The sequence below is a fragment of the Gopherus flavomarginatus genome, chromosome 6 (genome assembly GCF_025201925.1).
Source record: "Gopherus flavomarginatus isolate rGopFla2 chromosome 6, rGopFla2.mat.asm, whole genome shotgun sequence".
NCBI lineage: Eukaryota > Metazoa > Chordata > Testudines > Testudinidae > Gopherus > Gopherus flavomarginatus.
This window is the reverse complement of record NC_066622.1, coordinates 139,339,712-139,359,661: the sequence shown is the minus strand read 5'-3', so window position 1 is coordinate 139,359,661 and position 19,950 is coordinate 139,339,712. Positions and strand designations below refer to the sequence as shown.

General features: G+C 63.7%; 1 protein-coding gene and 1 long non-coding RNA gene across 6 annotated transcripts; one reads left to right on the top strand and one right to left on the bottom strand.

Moving 5' to 3' along the window:
* Positions 1-9,947: 9,947 nt before the first annotated feature.
* Positions 9,948-18,931, bottom strand: ZFYVE27 (zinc finger FYVE-type containing 27). Of its 5 annotated transcripts, XM_050958820.1 has the most exons (12): positions 18,679-18,930; positions 18,530-18,600; positions 17,834-18,020; positions 17,472-17,567; positions 16,909-17,021; positions 15,474-15,619; positions 15,246-15,317; positions 14,863-14,889; positions 14,508-14,652; positions 13,532-13,578; positions 12,375-12,456; positions 9,948-11,018 (listed from the first exon to the last, which is right to left on the bottom strand). In XM_050958820.1, exons 1-12 carry the CDS (start codon positions 18,873-18,875, stop codon positions 10,954-10,956), a joined length of 1,248 nt encoding a protein of 415 aa, XP_050814777.1. In that variant the 5' UTR covers positions 18,876-18,930; the 3' UTR covers positions 9,948-10,953. The 5 variants fall into 5 exon arrangements, with proteins under 5 accessions (XP_050814777.1, XP_050814779.1, XP_050814780.1 ...); XM_050958822.1 differs by lacking the exon at positions 17,472-17,567 and having other exon boundaries at positions 18,679-18,931; XM_050958823.1 differs by lacking the exon at positions 14,508-14,652.
* Positions 11,757-12,411, top strand: LOC127053703 (uncharacterized). The gene is made up of 3 exons (XR_007775111.1): positions 11,757-11,942; positions 12,238-12,288; positions 12,340-12,411. It is a non-coding gene; the product is annotated as an uncharacterized LOC127053703 (long non-coding RNA).
* Positions 18,932-19,950: the final 1,019 nt, after the last annotated feature.

Sequence of the window (19,950 nt, the reverse complement as noted above, 5' to 3'; positions counted from 1 at the left end):
ACCCCCAGCTTGACAGTGAACCACTGATAACTACTCTGAGTACAGGCTTTCACACAGGGTACTTTATAGTCATTTCATTAGACCCCACTTCCCTAGTTCGCTTGTGTGAATGTCACGTGGGAATGTGTCAAAAGCCCGACTAAAATCAAGGTATATCACATCTGCCGCTTCCCCCTTTGCAGCAGGACAGCAATCCTGTCAGCTAAGGAAATCAGGTAGGTTTGGCATGACCTTGAATACACTGAAATATTCTTTAGCCTGTTCTTCCCCTATTTTTGAGGGGGGGAGGGATAGCTCAGGGGTTTGAGCATTGGCCTACTAAACCCAGGGTTGTGAGTTCAATCCCTGAGGGGGCCATTAAGGGAACTGGGGTAAAAAATCTGGGGATTGGTCCTGCTTGGAGCAGGGGGTTGGACTAGATGACCTCCTGAGGTCCTTTCCAAACCTAATAGTCTATGATTCTATTTTGGCTTGTGTTCCTTCCCCGGGTTGTTAATGTTAATTGTGGTGAGTCACCAGTAACATTTGAAATGAAGACTGAAGCTCAAGGGGCATTAAACACATGTTCTGTCTCAACAGCATTAACTCTCCTTTCCCACTGAGTAGAGCACCTAGACTTTCCTTTGTCTTTCTCTCACTTGCAGTGTATTTAAATAACCCCTCTCTCCCTCGCCACGGCCACAGGGGAGGGGCTGACAGCAGCGAGTGGGGCCGTGGCCTTGGTGGGAAGAGGTGGGGCAGGGGGCTAGCCTCCCCAAGGGGAAGCTTCCCCTGCTGCAGCAGCCACCCCTGTTCAGAGCAGTTCCAGAGCACCAAGACTGACTCCATGACGTATGAGGAGAGGCTGAGGGAACTGGGCTTGTCTATTCTGCAGAAGAGAAGAGTGAGGGGGATTTGATAGCTGCTTTCAGCTGCCCGAAGGGGGTTCCAAAGAGGATGGAGCTCGGCTGGTCTCAGTGGTGGCAGATGACAGAACAAGGAGCAATGGTCTCAAGTTGCAGTGGGGGAGGTCTAGGTTGGCTATTAAGAAAAAGTATTTGTCACGGAGTCCCCAGTGATGCTCTGGAACTGCTCCCTATGAAGCCAGACGGGACTCTGGGGGAGCCTCCTCTCTGAGAGCTGCTGTCTCCAGGCAAGAAGCTTCCTCAGCTTCGGGCTTCCTGGGTCTGGCCTCAGAGCATTCAGCATCTCCTTCTCATACCGTGCGCTTCCCGCAGCGAGCCCACCCAGGGGGGGTCCTGGGGAAGCCAGAGGGTCCTGCACCCCCACTTCACAGTCAGACCTGACTCTCAGCCAGCCAGTAACACAGAGGTTTATTCAATGACAGGAACATGGTTTAAAACAGAGCTTGTAGGTACAGAGACCAGGACCCCTCAGTCAGGTCCATCTTGGGGAGGCAGGGAGACCAGAGACCTCTGGCCCCCTCCATTTCCCCAGCCAGCTCCAAACTGAAACTCTCCAGCCCCTCCTCTGCCTTTGTCCCTTTCCTGGGCTAGGAGGTCACCTGATCTCTTTGTTCTCCAACACCTTCAGTTGGCACCTTTGCAGAGGAGAGGCCCAGGCCATTAGTTGCCAGGAGACAGAATGTCGGCCATTCTCTGTGCAGACAGTATCACAGGGGCCCTCTTGGGCTCTGCAACAATCACACACCCTGATCCCTCCACCTAGATACCTAAGAACTGCATAGGGGAGACTGAGGCACGTACACAGAATTCAGAGAAAACACTAAGAGCATTCCCACTTCATCACAATATTTCCCTAGTAGGGTGGTGAAGCACTGGAATGGGTTCCCTAGGGAGGTGGTGGAATCTCCTTCCTTAGAGGTTTTTAAGGCCCGGCTTGACAAAGCCCTGGCTGGGATGATTTAGTTTGTGTTGGTCCTGCTTTGAGCAGGGGGTTGGACTAGATACCTCCTGAGGTCTCTTCCAACAGGGCCGGCTCCAGGCCCCAGCGCGCCAAGCGCGTGTTTGGGGCTGCATGCCGGGTGGGGCGCTCTGCCGGTTGCTGGGAAGGCGGCAGGCGGCTCCGGTGGACCTCCCGCAGGCGTCCCTGTGGAGGGTCCGCCGGTCCCACTGCTCCAGTGGAGGATTCGCAGGCACGCCTGCGGGAGGTCTACCGGAGCCGCGGAACCAGCGAGCGGCAGAGCGCCCCCCACAGCGTGCCGCCGTGCTTGGGGCGGCAATATGGCTAGAGCCGGCCCTGTCTTCCAGCCATGATATTCTATGATTCTATGCTCGGCAGCTCTTCACATGGGCCGGTCTGATAGTTGCTGATGGTTGGCCCTACTGAATCAACAGCTTCTAGTTTCCATGGCACGGCTTCCCTCTGCTTGGCCAATTCTATCTCCAGTGGCCTTTGCCTCCACATTACCTGTGTGACAAAGTGGGAATGTTCTGGCTGTGTTCTGTGAATGCTGAGTGGGGAGCATTGACCTGGGAGGGTTGCAGGGGAGTGGTGCTGGGACGGGCTGCCTTGGGGAAGGGAGGAGACCTGAGCATGTAACCCGAGAACCCAGGAGGGGGTTGGAGGCCAGGTGACACCTCTGCCCAGGACACTGAACAAAGGACACACAGGCTGGGGGAGGAGCCGGGGGGGAGGCTGAGTGAGAGGCTGGAGAGACTTTCAGTTCTGGAAACTGGCTGGGAAATGGAGAGGGGCCTCAACGGAGCTTGGACTTCCCAAAGGGCTGAGGCATCCCTGGGGCCCCAGATGGACCTAACTAAAGGAGGTCCTGTTGTCTGTACCAGCAAGACCTGTTTTGGACTGTGTTCCTGTCATCTAAATAAACCTTCTGCTTTACTGGCTGGCTAAGAGTCATATCTGACTGCGAAGTGGGGGTGCAGGACCCTCTGGCCCCCCCAAGACCCCGCTGGGGAGGGCTCGCTGTGGGAAGCGCACGGAGGGACAGAGGATGCTGAATGCTCCAAGGAGAGACCCAGGAGGTGAAGCCGTATGAACTTCTTGCCCTGCAGACAGTCTGCTCCGAGGGAGAGGAGGCTCCCCAAAGTCCTGCCTGGCTTTGTGGGGCGCAGTTACAGAGTATTGACTGGGGACTCCATGACAACCTGCAAAAGTCAGCTGGGCTGGGACCCACTCGGGAACAGCCCCTCTCATCTGACCCACGGGACGCGGGAGAATAGCTGGCACTTGGGCCTCCTCCAATTTTTTAGCCACTTCATTAGCAATCCTTCCTTGAAGTGCTGCCTCGGGTATGAAGGAGTTGCCCTGGGGCTGGGAACAGGGGTGCTGGAACTGGGAGCCAAGGGCCGTGGCCCTCCCCCTTTTCACCACAGGCCCTGGCTCCCAGCCCCTCCTCTTGCCCCCGAGGCCCGGCCTAAGAGCGGCCCACGAGCCCGGCAGCTGACAGGGTGGGGAGACCCGAGAGCAGCGCCCGGCCCTTGTCCACCCCCCTCCCCTGGGGTCCGTGGCCACGAACCCTCCACCTGCCCTGGGCGGGACACCAGAGGGTGGGGACACCCCGGGCAGATGGAGGGGCTCGGACTCCCCAGCCCAGCTCCTGGCTTGGCCAGAGGAGGGGCTTTGGGGGAAGAGGCAGGGCCTCATGCCCCCCCCCACACACACACTTTTAGGAAGAATCCGTCACCCCTGGCTGGGAATTAACAGCTGATCCCTTTAAGGAAACTCCAATTTCTGCTCCCACATTTATGACTCTAATTGGAGCCCCAGCTCTCCCCAGCCTCCTTCACAGCAGGTGAGGGACTCCCCAGTAGCCAATTTATAAACTGGCTCTTCACACAGGATTCTCAGGGCTGTGTCACAGACCCACAGGAGTGGAGCTGGGCCCTGGCTTTGCACCAGCCTCCGGAAGACCCTTCAGTGGGCCAGACGCCCAGGGACCTCACTCTTCCTCCAGCGTGGACCACGCAACCCACCCCTTCCTGAGATTGACCCTTCAGGAATCACAGACGCCTGGGGCTGGAAGGGACCTCGTGAGGTCGGCTACTCCAGCCCCTGCACCAAGGCAGGAGCAGGACTCAGTATTACCTAGACCAGCCCTGGGCCTAGCAGGTGTGTGCCCAACCTGCTCTTAAACATCCCCAATGACGGAGATTCCACAGCCTCCCTGGGCAATTTATCCCAGTGCTTAACACCCTCACAGGATGTTTTTCCTCAAGTCCGACCTAAACCGCCCTTGCTGCAGTTTAAGCCCATTGCTTCTTGTCCTGGCCTCAGGAGAGCAATGTCTCACCTTCCTCTTTGTAGCAGCCGTTTACAGACTAGCAAACTGCTTGGCCCCGGGAGCCTGTGCAGCGAGCGCGACTGACCAGGCTCCCGCAGGGACTTGCCCAGTCTGCAGGGAGCGAGGCCCCTCTCCCAGGATGTGCAGCGACTCAGCAGCGCTTTCAGAGCAGGCGGGTTATTAGTCTCCGGCTGGGACAGCACGGGAACCCTTTGGTAGCTAGGTGAAGGCAGCCCACATCTGGCTCTGTGACTCTCGGGCTGATACTTAGGCAGTTCCCAGGTGAGAGGCCAGGCTCCTTCTCTCACCCAACCCCCCACCTCACTATCTTTTGTTCCCTGGGGTCTGCTCAGCTCCCTCCCTGCTGAGAGGTGGAAAAATCCTCCTCCCTCCAGTTGGCTGCTAGGTGTCCTGGCGACTGGAGCTTTTCATTGTCTTCTTGGATTTTCCATCCAGCTGAGCCAGCCTTGGCCAGTCCTTTGTAATGATCCGTTCCGGCCACTCAGACAGCTGAGAACCTGCTTTAGCATCACCAGCAGCAGCCCTGTTAGGTACTGTGCAGCTGTCTCACCCCTCCACTCCTTACCCGTGCCTGCCATGTGCTCACAGCCATGCTGCCCACACGGTTCTGCTCAGCCAAAGGCTGCTGCCCAAGCTGTGAAACTAACTTAGCAGCTGCAGGTCTTATGGGAACTCTGCAAGTATCAACTCCAGCATCCACGGGCAAGAACCAGATGCCTGTCACCACCCTCGGCACAGTCACACACCAGACAGCAATGCAGCCCTGTCATGGAGTCCCTGGGCGATGCTCTGGGCCTGCTCCCCACAAAGCTAGGCAGGACTTTGGGGAGCCTTCTCTCCCTTGGAGCAGACTGTCTCCAGGGCAAGAAGCTCACACGGTTTCACCTCTTGGGTCTTTCCTTGGAGCATTCAGCATATGCCCCTCCGTGCGCTTCCCAGCGAGTCCACCCAGGTGGGATCCTGGGACAGCCAGAGGGTCCTGCACCCCCACTTTGCAGTCAGACGTGACTCAGCCAGCAACACCGAGGTTTATTCGATGACAGGAAGAGGGTCTAAAACAGAGCTTGTAGATACAGTGAACTGGACCCCTCGGCCGGGTCCATTCTGGGGCCCAGCGAGCCAGACCCCCACGTCTGCCCTCACTTCCCGTCCCCAGCCAGCTCCCCACTGAAACCCCCTCCAGCCCCTCCTTTCTGGGCTGTGTCTCTTCCCCGGGCCAGGGGGTCACCTGATCCCTTTGTTCACCTTTAGCTATTCCCTTGCAGGGGGAAGGGCCCCGGCCATTTGTTGCCAGGAGACAGAGTGTCCCACACAGTATTCAGAGGAAACATTAAGAACAGTCCCGCTTGTTACAAGCCCAGACTGCTACTGAGCGAGCCCCAGAGGAGCAGGGCTGCCCAGGCTGAGAGCCACACATGCCCGTAGCCCAGCTGGCCTGGCCCTGGCCCAATGGGCTGCAGGAAGGCAGCAGGGCATTTACCTGCAGTTATGGCTTTTGACCATCAGAGGCTGCTGTGGGGCCCACTGAGCCAGCAGTCCCGGACCCCTGGGCTGGAGGAAAAGGCCCCTCCAGCAGGGCAAGCAGCCCTGGGCTCCCTCCAGCCCCCCAGAGCCAGTGCTCCAGTCATGGGACACAACCTGAGCCCTTCCCCCAGGGGCCAGGGAGCCCCAGCAGGCCCCAGCGCTGCCTAGCTGGGCAGCACCCCCTGCTTCCCACAGGCCAAGTGTGGGGCTTGGGAGCTGGCCCACCAGTGCTCCCCAGGGGTACTCAGCACCACCCCCCAGCCTCTGTGGGCTCAGATATTGCACCTCAGATCACAGCAGGTTGGGTGTGTTTGAGTCCCCTGGCACCGAGGCCTGGGCAGCGGAGCTCCTGGGGCCCACTGTGGCTAGGCAGGGTGGGTTAGTGCACTGGGCTGGGAACCAGGAGTGAGGAGCCAATCCCTTCCCTGGCACTGCCTCCCTGTCCGACCCCGGGACAGTGGTGCAATTCCCCTGTCACGTGGCGATAATCCCGCCCTGCTCCAGGAGTGAGGGTCCAGCCATCAGTGACCGGGCATGCCAGGCTCTGCCCTGATGCCCCAGCAAGGAGGGTTCCAGTTCCCCCATGGCTAGTGCAAAATGTCCCAGAGCTGGTACTGGAGTACTGGAGTTGCTAGGGTAAAAAGTTTCCGGCAAATGTGCGCACGCGGCGCGCACACCTAACTGGAATGGATATGAGCAATCACTCGAAGAAGAATAATACTATTTCACTCAAGTATCTTCCTAAATGTTAATATTCCTTTTCTGATCTTGAATCAAAGCTCTAGCAATAGACAAGTCTTGTTTGCTGACATCCCAAGCCCTGAGCAAACACCTCCCCTTCTACCTCTAACAATGCCGGCTGCATTTCAAAGCTCTGTTCATTTACAGGTTTCAAAGTGGCAGCCCTGTTAGTCCTTGTGGCACCTGAGAGACTAACATGTTTATCTGGGCATAAGCTTCCATGGGCTACAGCCCACTTCATGGGATGCGTGGAGTGGAACATACAGAGGCAGGTATCAGTCCGCACCACGTGAAAAGCTGGGAGTTACTCAGGTGGTCGGGGGGTCAGTGCTAAGGAACCTGGGCTATTCTCAACAGGAGGAAGAATCACTTTTGCCATGGGAATGAGGGTGGCTCATTTCCGACAGTTGACAAGGTGGAGGAACAGGAGGGGAAATGAGTGGTTAGTTTTAGTCATGACCCCCGGCTCCTGTACAGATCTCCCAGCCAGGCTCTGGTTCGCCATAGACTCAAGGACTGGAAGGGACCTCGAGAGGTCATTGAGTCCAGTCCCCTGCCCTCATGGCAGGACCAAATACTGTCTAGACCATCCCTAATAGACATTTATCTAACCTACTCTTAAATATCTCCAGAGATGGAGATTCCACAACTTCCCTAGGCAATTTATTCCAGTGTTTAACTACCCTGACAGTTAGGAACTTTTTCCTAATGTCCAACCTAAATCTCCCTTGCTGCAGTTTAAGCCCATTGCTTCTTGTTCTATCATTGGAGGCTAAGGTGAACAAGTTTTCTCCCTCCTCCTGCTGACACCCTTTTAGATACCTGAAAACTGCTATCATGTCCCCTCTCAGTCTTCTCTTTTCCAAACTAAACAAACCCAATTCCTTCAGCCTTCCTTCATAAGTCATGTTCTCAAGACCTGTAATCATTCTTGTTGCTCTTCTCTGGACCCTCTCCAATTTCTCCACATCTTTCTTGAAATGCGGTGCCCAGAACTGGACACAATACTCCAGCTGAGGCCTGACCAGTGCAGAGTAAAGCGGAAGAATGACTTCTCATGTCTTGTTTACAACACACCTGTTAATGCATCCCAGAATCACGTTTGCTTTTTTTGAAACAGTATCACACTGTTGACTCATATTAAGCTTGTGGTCCACTATGACCCCTAGATCTCTTTCTGCCATACTCCTTCCTAGACAGTCTCTTCCCATTCTGTATGGGGCAGGGCAGTCTGGGACGAGCTCATTAACTCCTTCTGGCCTGTCACCTTCCAATCAGATATTGTATTACACCCCCACCCCCATCCCCTGCTCCTGTCTGCCCCCTCCCGCTCAGCAGCTGTTTGGCGGCCGGCCCCAGGGCCACCGGAGCAACAGTCCCAGCCAGCCCCATGGGTGCTGAGCTCCCCTTATTTCTTCTTCATGGGTGCTGAGCCCCTGAGCACCCACAGAGTTGGCCCCATTCCCCAGCAAGGCCCCATGGCTATGGAAGGGCACAAGGCCTGGCCAGCCAGAGCAGCAGCAAGCCACTCCAAGCACAGGGCCCCCTCACCCCTGGGCCCCCCACTCAGCTCCCTGCTGTGTGGCCATCTGCTGACCAATGGCCCTGCCCCCCTCCAGCAGAGAGATGCCACAGGCCAGAGCACGAGGGACACGGGCAGAGGCTGTTGGCACAGCAGCTCCTCCACTAGGGACCTGGCTGCTGGCAGGGTGGGGGCACATCTCTGTGCTCTCCAGCAAGGCCCAGGCCAGGCGCACCCAAGGATCCTGCCAACACCCAGCATCACACAGCAACTGTGGCCTGGCCATAGTGCAGCCCAGCTGCCCCAGCACACGGGGCCAAAGCTGACCGGCTAGCACGCAGCCAGGCCTAGCATCCCAGGCAGGCATAGTGGGGGGAAGGGGCAGATGCCTCACACCAGGCCAGGAAACACTGGCTGAGTCCAGGGATGCCACCACCAGGAGGAGATGCTGCCGGATAAGGCCCAAGCCCCAGCGCAGGGGCTACAGGCTCCGGGGGGCTGTGGCAGGAGCTGATCCATCCAGCCAAGCCCTGGCTCCATCACACATACCGTTGGCTCCAAGGAACAAGGCAGATGGGGGCTGCAGGTCCAGTCTAGAACTCCGCTACTGCTTGGCGCTGGGGCTACGTGCCCCCTGAGATGCTGGCACCATCGGCATCCGCTAGCCTATGCCAGAGCCTTCACAGGTCCCCATGGCACAGACACCCCTAGCAGGGACCGGGCCAAGGCCCCACAGCCCGAGCTGCCCCCTTTGTCCCACAGCATCAGCCGCTCTGGGCAGGACTCCAGCAGCACGTTCTCCAGGCAGCCGGCAGGAGCAGCCTTCCCCACCCCCAGCTCCAGGGGTTACATTCTGCGCGGAGCTGGGTGCTTTGCTGCATGCCAGCTGCCCCGGGGAGGGAGCGTGGCTCCCGCAGATCACAGGAAGCAGCAAGGTGGGGGCTGGCGAGGTGGGAGGGACACTGGCTGGGCCCAAGACTGGCCTGTGCTGGGGCTAGAGCCAAGCACATGAAACAGGGCCAAGGGCAGGGCAGGATGGGCGGCAGCAGGGCACAAAACAAGGCTAATTAGTGCACCCATTTGGGAGGGTGACAGGGTGGGAATTTTTTTTATGTTTTGCAGGAATAGTGTGCGCCTCAGTTTACCCTACATGCTGCATGGGTATCTAGGTGTGGGGACAGACTGTTTGCTCTTTGCAGAGAGCCAGGTGTGACTGACCCTGGGGTGTCTGGGGCCTGGGCATGTCACTGGCGGGGGGGGGCCACTCTACCTTGAGCTCGTGACAGGCCCATCAGCCTGGAGCAGGGACCTAGGGCCCAAGGAGCTACCCTGCCCTGAGCCCAGGAGATGGGACAACACATTCAAACCCAGCTCCTGCCCTGTCTGGGATCCCTCCAGCCGCCCTGAGAGCTGCCCCCTCTTTGGCTCAGGCGAGGGCTCGTGTGGGGAGCCAGGGCTGCACGGGAGCCATGGGGCAGGGCAGCGGCCTGGTGCTGCTGCTGGGGTGGGGGGCAGGGCAGGGCAGAGACCGCAGGATTCAGGCTGGCAGGAGCACCTCTCCTGCAGACCTTGCACAGCCCCCTCCTCATCCCAGCACCCAGCCCTCGCCCTGCAGCCACAGCCATGGGTGCCAGGGGAAGAGCCACCCAGCTGGCACCCGGGTGCTGGTCGCTTCCAGGCCGAGGCAGGCAGGGACCAGTGCCACTCAGCTCTGCACAAGCCCCCATGCTGGGCGAGGAGACACCAGCCCAGCCTCGACTAAGAACCAGGGGTCCAAGCAACCCCTGGGGCCCAGAAAACACAGACATGGGGGTGCAGAGAATGTGGCATTTTCACCTTTTGTGAGCATAAAAACAGTGCAGCACCCCCTGTATGCGAGCCGGCCGGCTCTGGCTGCGCCACACGCAGGGCCAGGGACACACACACAGCAGGCCAGCGTAACGGCAGAGAAATGCAGTCACCTTTATTGGGGGGAGTTCGTCACAGAAAACTAGGACCCCTGGTACTACCAGCACATTCTCAGCAGAGCTCCCTGTTTTGCCCAGAGCAGCAGCATTAGCCACGCTGGAGGGGGGGCCGGCGGCACAGAGCAGGGACTTGCCCCATGCGCTGGGACAGGGGGTTTCTCACTGGGGCCACCTCAGCCAGGGCAAGTGGGTCACATCCTTTACCAGCTGGCGCAAGCAAAGCAGAGGGGAAAGCTGCAGTCGGGCAGCAGAGGAGCCACGTTCACCACCCCCCAGAACTCAGCCTGGTACCAGCTAAAACCAGACGTTAATAAACCCGAACTGGAGAGTTAGACACTGGGCCTAAGCGGTGCACAAAGCGGGGTGGGGGGGGGGGGAGGCTGGACTATATCCCCCCGACCCCCATGAGTCCTTAAGGACAGGGGTAGGGGGAATAGGCAGAAGCTATAGAGAGCTTGACACTGACAGCTGTCCCCCCTCTGCCCCCCAGGACCCAGCCATAGACACCCTGCCCCTGAGAGCCTTCCTGAGCAGCTCAGGGCAGACAGGGGGGACACCCCCCCCCCGCTGGCACGGCCACCCCCGCTTGGGCTAGGACGAAATAGCAGCAGCAGCTGCCCCAGCCTAGCCCCTCTGCCCCCCCGCCAACTCTCATCTGGCTCCAGCTGTGCCTGGCACATGGGAGTTGGGCCCATAGCCTGCCACACCTCCCAGCCCCACAGCGGAGAGGAGGGGTGGCCAGCCTCAGGTCCCTGCCAGACCCGCTCCAGGCAGCCAGGAGTTAACATCTCCCCGCCAGCCCCCTGCCCTGGGCCGGCCAGGAGCCCGCAGCAGAGCTCCAGGGAACAGAGCAGAGGGGCCCCTGTAGCCACCCAGCGCCAGGGCAAGCGGGGGACTCAGCAACACACGATCCTGGTGCTCTCCTGCCCCGTGCGGCCGGGACAGGCAGCCAGCGACGCGCCCGGCAGGGGCTCCACTCACTTCACGAGAGCCTGGTTACACGACGCACAGACGAACACAGTCTCCCTCTGGGCGTCCGGGGCTGGAAGGAAAGGAGCTGTCAGAGATCCACCCCATTGCTCCCCAGAAACCAGCCCCCCAACCACCATCCCCCACCCCATGCCCCTCAATGAGACCCCTCATCACCACCCCTTAGAGACCCACCTCATCACCATCCAACCCCTCCAGGAAACCTGCCCCCCATCACCACCCCCCCATCCCATCACTCCCCCACCACCCCAAGACCCTCCCCATCACCACTCCCCCCTCCCCATCATTCCCAGCTGGCAGAGACCTGCCAGCGATCGGCTGCATCATGGCCCCCAGCAGAGCCCCCCGCCCACCACACAAAGGGAGGAGAGCTGGCAATGGCCGCTGCCCGCTCCTGAGTGCTAGTTGCCAGGTGTCTGGTTTTGTCGAAAAGGGCCCGTGGCAGCTGACCGGGCCATTAAAAGTCTGGTCAGTGGCACAGCAGGGCTTAGGGAGGCTCCCTGCCGGCCCCGGCTCCGCACAGCTCCCGGAAGCGGCCGGCTTGTCGCTGACTGGCCCCAGACCCCCTGCCCCAGGTTGGAAACCCATCCTGCACTCCAAACCCCTTGGCCAGAGCCGAAGCTTGCAGCCCCTGCAGCACCTCAACCCCCTGCCCCAGCCCGGAGCCCCCTCCTGCACCCCAAACCTCTCATCCCCAGCCCCACCCCAGAGCCTGCAGCCCCAGCCCGGTGAAAGTGAGTGAGGGTGGGAAGGGGCCTGGAGTGGGGCGGGGCCACGTGGAAGGGGCAGGGCAGGGGTGGGGCCAGGGTGCTCAGCTTTGTGCAGTTAGGAAATTGGTAGCCCTGCTGCTGCCCCACTGCCTGGGTGACGCCAAGTCTGGCGTAGCCAAAAGCCCCCCATAGCACCCCCTGCTGGGCGAGGCCAGGGCTGGCGTAGCCGAAAGCCCCCCACAGCGCCCCCTGCTGGGCGAGGCCAGGTCCGGCGTAGCCGAAAGCCCCCCACAGCGCCCCCTGCTGGGCGAGGCCAGGTCCGGCGTAGCCGAAAGCCCCCCACAGCGCCCCCTGCTGGGCGAGGCCAGGTCCAGCGTAGCCGAAAGCCCCCCACAGCGCCCCCTGCTGGGCGAGGCCAGGTACAGCGTAGCCGAAAGCCCCCCCACAGCGCCCCCTGCTGGGCGAGGCCAGGTCCGGCGTAGCCGAAAGCCCTCCACAGTGCCCCCTGCTGGGCGAGGCCAGGTCCAGCGTAGCCGGGCGCCCCCTGCTGGGCGAGGCCAGGGCTGGCGTAGCCAGGCGCCCCCCACAGTGCCCCCTGCTGGGCAAGGCCAGGTCTGGCATAGCCGAAAGCCCCCCACAGTTCCCCCTGCTGGGCGAGGCCAGGAGCGAGAGAGGTCACCCCACATGCACCCACTCACCTGTAGCTCCCATGGAGGATTTGGGGACTTTGTAGGAGCAGCAGCGGGAGCAGAAGCTGTTGCCGCAGTTACTGCAGCTCCGCTGGGGAGAGACGCGCAGGTCAGAGTGTGCAGCAGCAGGGCCCAGCCCCGGGGGAAGGCAGGGGATTGCCTGGTGGGGGCAGGGCAGGGTTTGCTGGAGATTGTCCCTTGGGGGAACTGTGACCCAAGGACCTGCTGACGGCACCCGGCAGAGGGGAGAAGGGCTACGGAGATCGCCTGGCTCTGGCACGCACTTCGAGTGCCAACGAAGTTCCCACAGGGCTGAGCTTCCTGCACGCTAACCACTGACCCTAGGGCAGAGCCGCGGCAGGCAGGGCGATGCTCCCCTTGGCAAGTGCACTCTGGGCTGGCCCAGCGGGCACAGTCTGGGCACAGTGCGGGGCAGGCTGCAGGGGAGACGGCGGGGGTCCCAGTGAGGACTGAGACGGGGACAGAGCCAGCGGCGCAGCAGAGACACGCAGTCCAGCATGGAGGCTAACCCCCTGCCCCAAGTGGCAGCCAGACACTGTCTACACCAGGGTCTAGGTCAGTAGGGGGGTGAATTTCACATGCAGCTGGGGCCGTCTAATTCCCCAGCGTAGACCTGTCCTTTGCGCTGTCTGGGGTGCAGCGGAACCCCGGGTGTGTGAGGACAAGCAGCTGGAGCGGGGCACTCAGCCAGCCGGACGGGGCTGAGGGAATGGCTGGCTAGCCAAGTGCAGGCTCTGGAGCTGATGGGGGGTTTTGGTGCCAGGGTATGGCTGGGATCTCCCCTCTGACACGAAATGTGCCTCAGCCCAGACCATGCGGGGTCAGGCAAGGGGCAGCCAGGCAGGGAATGGTGGCTGGGCCCTGCAGCGGGATACTCAAGGGGTGGTGGGTGCCTGTTGCTGACTGTCCAGAGAGTGAGGCCTGCAACCAGCGCTGGTAGGTTCAAGGACCCGCCCCATGCAGGATCAGCCCAGGAGGCACCACGCAGCAGCCAGGGGACACTGACCATGGCACAGGACACGTGGGGCCCCAGCCAGCCCCACTACCCCCCAGCTGAGCCAGCCAGGCCAGGGCCCAGAGACCCGCTGCTACCGGCCCAGCAGAGCTGGCAAGATGGGAGCGGGTGGGAAACAGGCAGAACTCACCCTCTTCTTGAGCACGGAGAAGGTGGCTGCGCAGCCGGTGCAGCTCCCTAGAGGAGACAGAGTGAGGGGTCAGCTGGGCACTGCCTGCAGCAGGCAGGGACATGCAGGCTCCGCCTGGCTCCCATCCCTACACCCCAGGGACCGTGGCGATACCCCTGCCTGGCACGAGGCCAGGCAGCCTCAGCGCAGAGACCAGCTTCTCTCCCCTGGGGCTGCTTGGCGCTCCTGGGACTGCCCCAGCTCTATGAGCAGCAGCTGCTCGCGTCCTGAGCTCCCAAGGCCACGTGCCTGTCGCTGCTGCCCGGGAGAGCGGGGACCCAGCTCGGAGCCCCGGGTCCAGCCCAGCGGGAGCCCTGGCTCAGGGGATCTTCCGGGGGCTCCAGCCAGCAAGGCTGTGCAGCGGGCACCAAGCATCCCCCGGCAGCCTGGGCTGTGAGCCCCCGTTACCCATGGGGGAGCCCCCCACTGCCCACAGCATGGCTCAGGGCTGGACCGACCTGGCACCCAGACAGCCCGTCCCCAGCTCCGCCAGGCAGCAGCAGCCCGGCCACCCCCAACCCAGCACCGGATGGACACAGGCGGAGGGGGGGGGGGGGAATGCCCCAGCAGGCTGGCGTTCAGCAGCCCGCCCCGCCCCCCGCCCCCCCCCAAGCGTTCAGCAGCCCGGAGTTCAGCAGCCCGGCCCCCCCCAGTGTTCAGCAGCCCGGCCACCCCCAGCCCAGCACCGGATGGACATAGGCGGGGGGGAGGGGGTGCCCCAGCAGGCTGGTGTTCAGCAGCCTGGCCCCCCCCAGTGTTCAACAGCCCGGCCACCCCCAGCCCAGCACCAGATGGACACAGGCAGAGGAGGGGGGGCCCCAGCAGGCTGGCGTTCAGCAGCCCGGCCACCCCCAGCCCAGCACCAGATGGACACAGGCAGAGGAGAGGGTGCCCCAGCAGGCTGGCGTTCAGCAGCCTGGCCCCCCTGGCCCCCTACCGAAGTTGTTGCTGGGGTAGTGCCTGCGCAGGCGCTCCGTCAGCCGCGACACCTTGCTGCGGATCACCTCGTTCTTGCTCATGACGCTGCTGTCCGGGAGGCCGATGTCAAACTCCGCGGAGCACTGGGAAACGTCATCATCCTCCTGTCGGAGAGCCCAGCTCAGCCAGGGGCTGCTCCCTGGGGACCCAACTGGGCACAGAGCTCTGCTCTGGCCGAGCCACCCGGGGGCCAAGCGGCAGGAGCTGGTGGGGGGCGCTCGGCCTGGTGCCACTCTAAGGACAAGGGCCCAGCTCTGCCCAGGGCCCGTGCCTCCCCCAGCCCCGCCAGTGCGCCAGCCCCACCTGGTACTCACCATGGCCAGCGCCTGGGTCTCCTTCTCCTGCAGCGAGGAGAAAAGAGAGGAGAGGCAGTAGCGATGGAACAGACGGCAGCAGGTCCCTCACCGTGTCCCCCCGGGGCAGCCCTGGACCCCTAGCTTCTCCCCAAGGCAGAGACGGCAGCACAAGGCTCTGCCTGCCTGGCACATGGGCAGCACACGCCAGGGCATGGGGAAGGGCCGGAGGCAGGTCCCGCACAGATCCCCTCTCATTCTAAGGGGGAAGTGGGATTCCCTGTCCAGCTCCCGCTCACCAGTGCCCTCCAGCAACCGCCAAGAGAGTAGACAGCTCGACACGATACCCACGTCCAGCCAGGTGTGTGAGGAGCCCCCCACCCTGCCTCCCAGTGGGTACGCACCTCGATAGCATCTTTAAACTCCTCGTCGGGCTCTGCCTCCTCTGCCTCCTCCACGCTGCCGGGTGTGAGGTCCTGCCAGGATACAGGCCCCGGTCACTACGGCCCCGCCCGCCCAAGCACAGAGCGACACAGGGCAGCCAGGGCCACGGGCAGGGACCAGGCTCTGGTTGGGGGCCGGGAAGCATGAGCTGCCACACGAGTCAGCAGCCTCCAGCCCAGCCGGCTCACCTCGGTGCTGGGGGGCGTGGGAGTCAGATCCACCAGGGTGCCACCACCCTCCTCTCCTGCTGCGTAGAGCTCCGCTGGCTCCGGGGCACTGGCGACGGGCTTGGGGCCAAGGCGCTGCTCTACCGTAGCCTTGAGCCCCAGCAGCACTGGGGAGAGAGGGGTTGTGTGGCTGGACACACCTTGAGCACAGCAGCCTCCCCCCCCACCCCCCCGGGGCCCAGAGCTCCCACCCCATGGGCAGCCCCCATCACTACCCCCCCATAGGGCCCCGCCCAGCCATGGCCCAGGCACTAGCTGCAGTTCCCATGGTGCCATGGGGCAGCCACGTACCCAGCACCTGCAACACAGGGCAGGGGACACTGCCCCTCTGAGACGCAGTAGGGAGCAGGGTGGACTGACCGGGGAATGTCGTCTGGTTTTACAGGCACTGTCTGCATGGGGGAGGGGAGAGCAGGGGGTGAATTTAGATGAGGGACGGTACCTGAGCCAGGAAGGGGGGTGAGGCCAGGTAACACCTTTGCTGGGAAACTGGAAAAAGGCTGGGCAGGGGGAGGCTGGGTGAGATGGCTGGAGGGGGTTTCAGTTTTGCGCTGGCTGGGGAAGAGCAGGGAGCCCCGAAGTCTGGGGTCTAAGCTCCCTGCCCCCCCGAGGGACCTGGCTGAAGGGCCTTGGTTGTACCTACAAGCCCTGCTTGGGCCTGTGTCCTGTCATCTAATAAACCTTCTGTGTTACGGGCTGGCTGAGAGTCCCGGTGAATCACAGGAATTTGGGGTGCAGAGCCTGGACTTCCCCTCGCTCCGTGACACCCTCGCACCGCACAGCAGCTGGCTGGGACAGCAGAGCCCCCTCCCGACCTGCCGTTCCGCGTGCAAGTAGCCCTCCCCGCCCAGAGTCATGGCTAGCGCTCACTCCCGCCGCCAGCTCCCCGACTCAGGGCAGGGGACCCGGGGAGGTGCTCGGTCTCTCTGGGCCACGGATCCAGCCAGTACCGGGGCAGCCCAGGGGCTGATTCTGCGGTGAGGGGCCAAGTGAGTCCCTAGCTCCGCAGAGGGGATAGGATGGCAACTCTAGAGCTGGCGGTCTGAGCCCAGGGCCAGCCACTGCCCTCTCACCAGCCTAGTTGGGTGCCAGGCTGCAGCGTCACCCCCTGAAGGAGCAGCGGCTACTGCCAGAGCCAGGATCCTTGAACCAGGGGCAGCAGGGGACAGCCTGGCACAGCAGAGGGCACAGGGGACCCCAGAGCAGAGGGCGGGGGACGGAAAGCAGGGATGAACCTGGCAGCTCTAGCTACGGGGAGAGGCAGACCGGGGGAAACCTGCATGGGCCCAGTCGGGAGGGGAGCAGCTGGGGGGGCTCCAGCTGGCATTCGTCCCCTGACAGCCAGTCAGACCCACTGCTGCCCCCAGAGCCCGTGGGTGCCCGCGGGGGGGCTCACCTCGGTAGAACTCGGCGTTCCCCAGGAAGAGGGTGCTGTTAAGCAGGGCGAGGACCCAGCAGAGGGGCAGCAGGTACAGGACACAGAGAGAGCCCAGCAGCGCCCCATAGAACCTGGGCAAGGAGGGTGCAGGGCTCAGAATAGCAGGAGTGCCTTGGTCACGCGCCCAGCATACGCAGCCCCCATCCTGCACCCTCCGCCACACGTACACAGCCCCTCAGCACCTACCCCACCGTGCCACGCCCTAAGTGTATGTGCCTCCCCCATGCCACCCCCCCGGTGTCCCCAGGCCATGTACCCCCCCTCGTATAGGCTGTCACACCCATCCCCCTACAGCTGCACGCCCAGAGTCCACACCCCGCCCCCACTGAAACACAGGGGAGACAAGCTCGGCATCTCCCTTCCTCCCAGGCACAGGGCACCAGGTGCCCAGCTCACTGGCTGGGTTTGCAACCTCACCGGGGGTCCCCAGCCAGGCCCTGCAGCAGAGAGGGCCAGAGAAGAAAGCCCCTGGGCCCCATGGAGGGGCAGCTGGCATGCCCGGGGGGAAGGGGCAGACTCACTGGGACGACAGGGCCGGGGACTCCCAGCGCAGCACGCGGTACGCCCCCTCGCAGGCACAGCACAGCCAGCTCAGGAAGCCCTCCAGCTGGATCAGGCTGGGGAAGAAATGGGACCGTCAGGGGGTGCCCACCCCAGGCATGTACCCAGCCCCCCAGGGCCTGTCTGGCGGGGACCCCAGCCCCTAGTGGGCAGTTATGGAATAGCCCGTCCCTGCCCCCACTCCACAGGCCTGAGCCCTGGCAGGGAGGGGGTCTCACCCCCAAGCTGGAGTCCCCATGTCGGGGAGGGAGCCCCCAAGAGCCCAGCCCGGTCGCGCCCCGTCCCGTAGGGCCTTGGCAGCTGGACGGGTCCCAGCACTTACAATCTCTTCACCTCAGCGACGGCTTCGTGCCGCGCCAGCCGCACCTGTTGCACATCCTCGCGCCGCACGCTGTGGTACCTCTGGCGCACCAGCTCCGGTGCCGGCCGGCGGGCCCGGCATGTCTCTTGCAGGTAGCCCAGCAGGGCAGGCAGCAGGACCAGCAGGGCAAATAGCGAGAACCAGGCAGCTGGAAGAACCAGGGCAGGTCAGGTCACCCAGCCCGGAGCAAAACCAGCGCCACCCCCGGCCGTGCTCAGGGGCATGGGCCAGTTCCAGCTCCGCGCTAGCAGCCCCTCGCCTCTGCCACGCCCATCTGCCCCAGCTGCCCACCCGCTCCCCAACCCCCGTCCCGCCAGCCTGCTCCCCATCCCCCATCCCGCTCCCCAACCCCCATCCCGCCAGCCTGCTCCCCAACCCCCATCCCACTCCCCATCCCCCGTCCCGCCAGCCTGCCCCCCGTCCCGCCAGCCTGCCCCCCGTCCCCCGTCCCGCTCCCCAACCCGCTCCCCAACCCCCATCCCGCCAGCCTGCTCCCCATCCCCCACCCGCTCCCCATCCCCCATCCCGCCAGCCTGCCACCACATCCCCCCCCCGCCTGCCTGCTCGCCATCCCCCACCCGCCAGTCACCTCAGGCCCTGGGCCCCTGGCCCCCAGTCTCTGGGCCCCTGCCCCCCCAGTCCCCAGCAGCCCCTCACCTTCAGTCAGGGTGAGCAGAAGGAAGTTGAGGCCCAGGCAGGTGAGCAGCGAGCACAGGGGCATCTCCCACCTGCAGGGCAGAGCTCAGGTTAGTGGCTGTGAACCCTGCTGGGTTCCCCCCACCCCCGCGGGCGAGCCTGGCACCTACCCTAGCAGGAAGCGGATCCCCTCCCAGGCATCCTGCAGCGGCTCCAGGTACAGCTCCAGCCGCTTGGAGGACAGGACCAGACTGAAGAGGTCGAAGGCCGGGGGCTTGGGGGGGGCAGGTGATTCCATCTGGGCATCGGGCAGGCTCGGGCCCCCCTCCAGTCCCTGCCCCGCAGCCTCGCGCTCCATCACCTGCATGCTGCACACAGGAGTCAGACCCTTCCTGCCGGCCCCACGGCCGGGGGGAGGCGCTGCCCTGAGGGGGGGCGCTCAGGGGCCGAGGGGCGGAGGCGCTGCCCTAGGGCTGGGGAGGGCGCTCAGGGGCCGAGGGGGGGAGGCGCTGCCCTGCGGGGTGGAGGGGGGAAGCGCTGCCCTAGGGGTCGGGGGCGCTCAGGGGCCAGGGCGGGGGAGGCGCTGCCCTGGGGGGGGGCGGCGCTGCCCTAGGGGTGGGGGGGGTGCTCAAGGGCCGGGGGTGGAGGCGCTGCCCTATGGGGTGGGGGGGCGCTCAGGGGCCGGGGGGCTCTGGGGCAGGACGGGTCCCCCACCGGCCCCCCACGGGGGGAGCCCCCTCCAGAGGAGGCCGTGGCCTGGGGCAGCCAGCTCGCCCCACCGGGCTGAGGGGCAGAGGGGCCCGGGCTCCTGGCAGCCCCCTCCCGTGAGGCGACCAGCAGCCGGGGACAGGAGCCTCCCCCGCCATGGCCGAGCCCCGCGCCCGAGCGGGCGCTGCTCCGCGGGCTGGAGACGAGAGCAGGTGCCGGCGCCCTCCGCGCCTCGGGGGCCCAGGGTCCCACATCGCGTCACCCCCGCCATGGGACGAACCCGCCGGCACCCAACATGCCAGAGCCCTGCCGGTGCCGCTCACTCCCGACCCGCAGCCCCCGCCAGCCCGGCCCGGCCCGGCCCTGCCGGTGCCCCTCACTCCCGACCCGCAGCCCCCGCCAGCCCGGCCCGGCCCGGCCCTGCCGGTGCCCCTCACTCCTGACCCGCAGCCCCCGCCAGCCCGGCTCGGGCTCCCGGACGCGGGGGGGGGTGTCTCCCACCTACCCGGAGCCCCCCTGCCGGGCCCGCAGCGTCCGCTTCCGGGCCGGGGCCCGCACTGGCAGCGCCGCTTCCTCCGCACGTGATCCCAGGACTGGCCCATTTCCCGCGACAGCCAATCGGGAGTGCGGGGGCGGGTCTTGGCAGGAGGCCCCGCCCATGGCTGCGGCCGCGGAAGGCCCCGGCCAGACCCCAGGGCCCGGCCCCGCCCCCAAATGCCCAGCCAGGCCCCGCC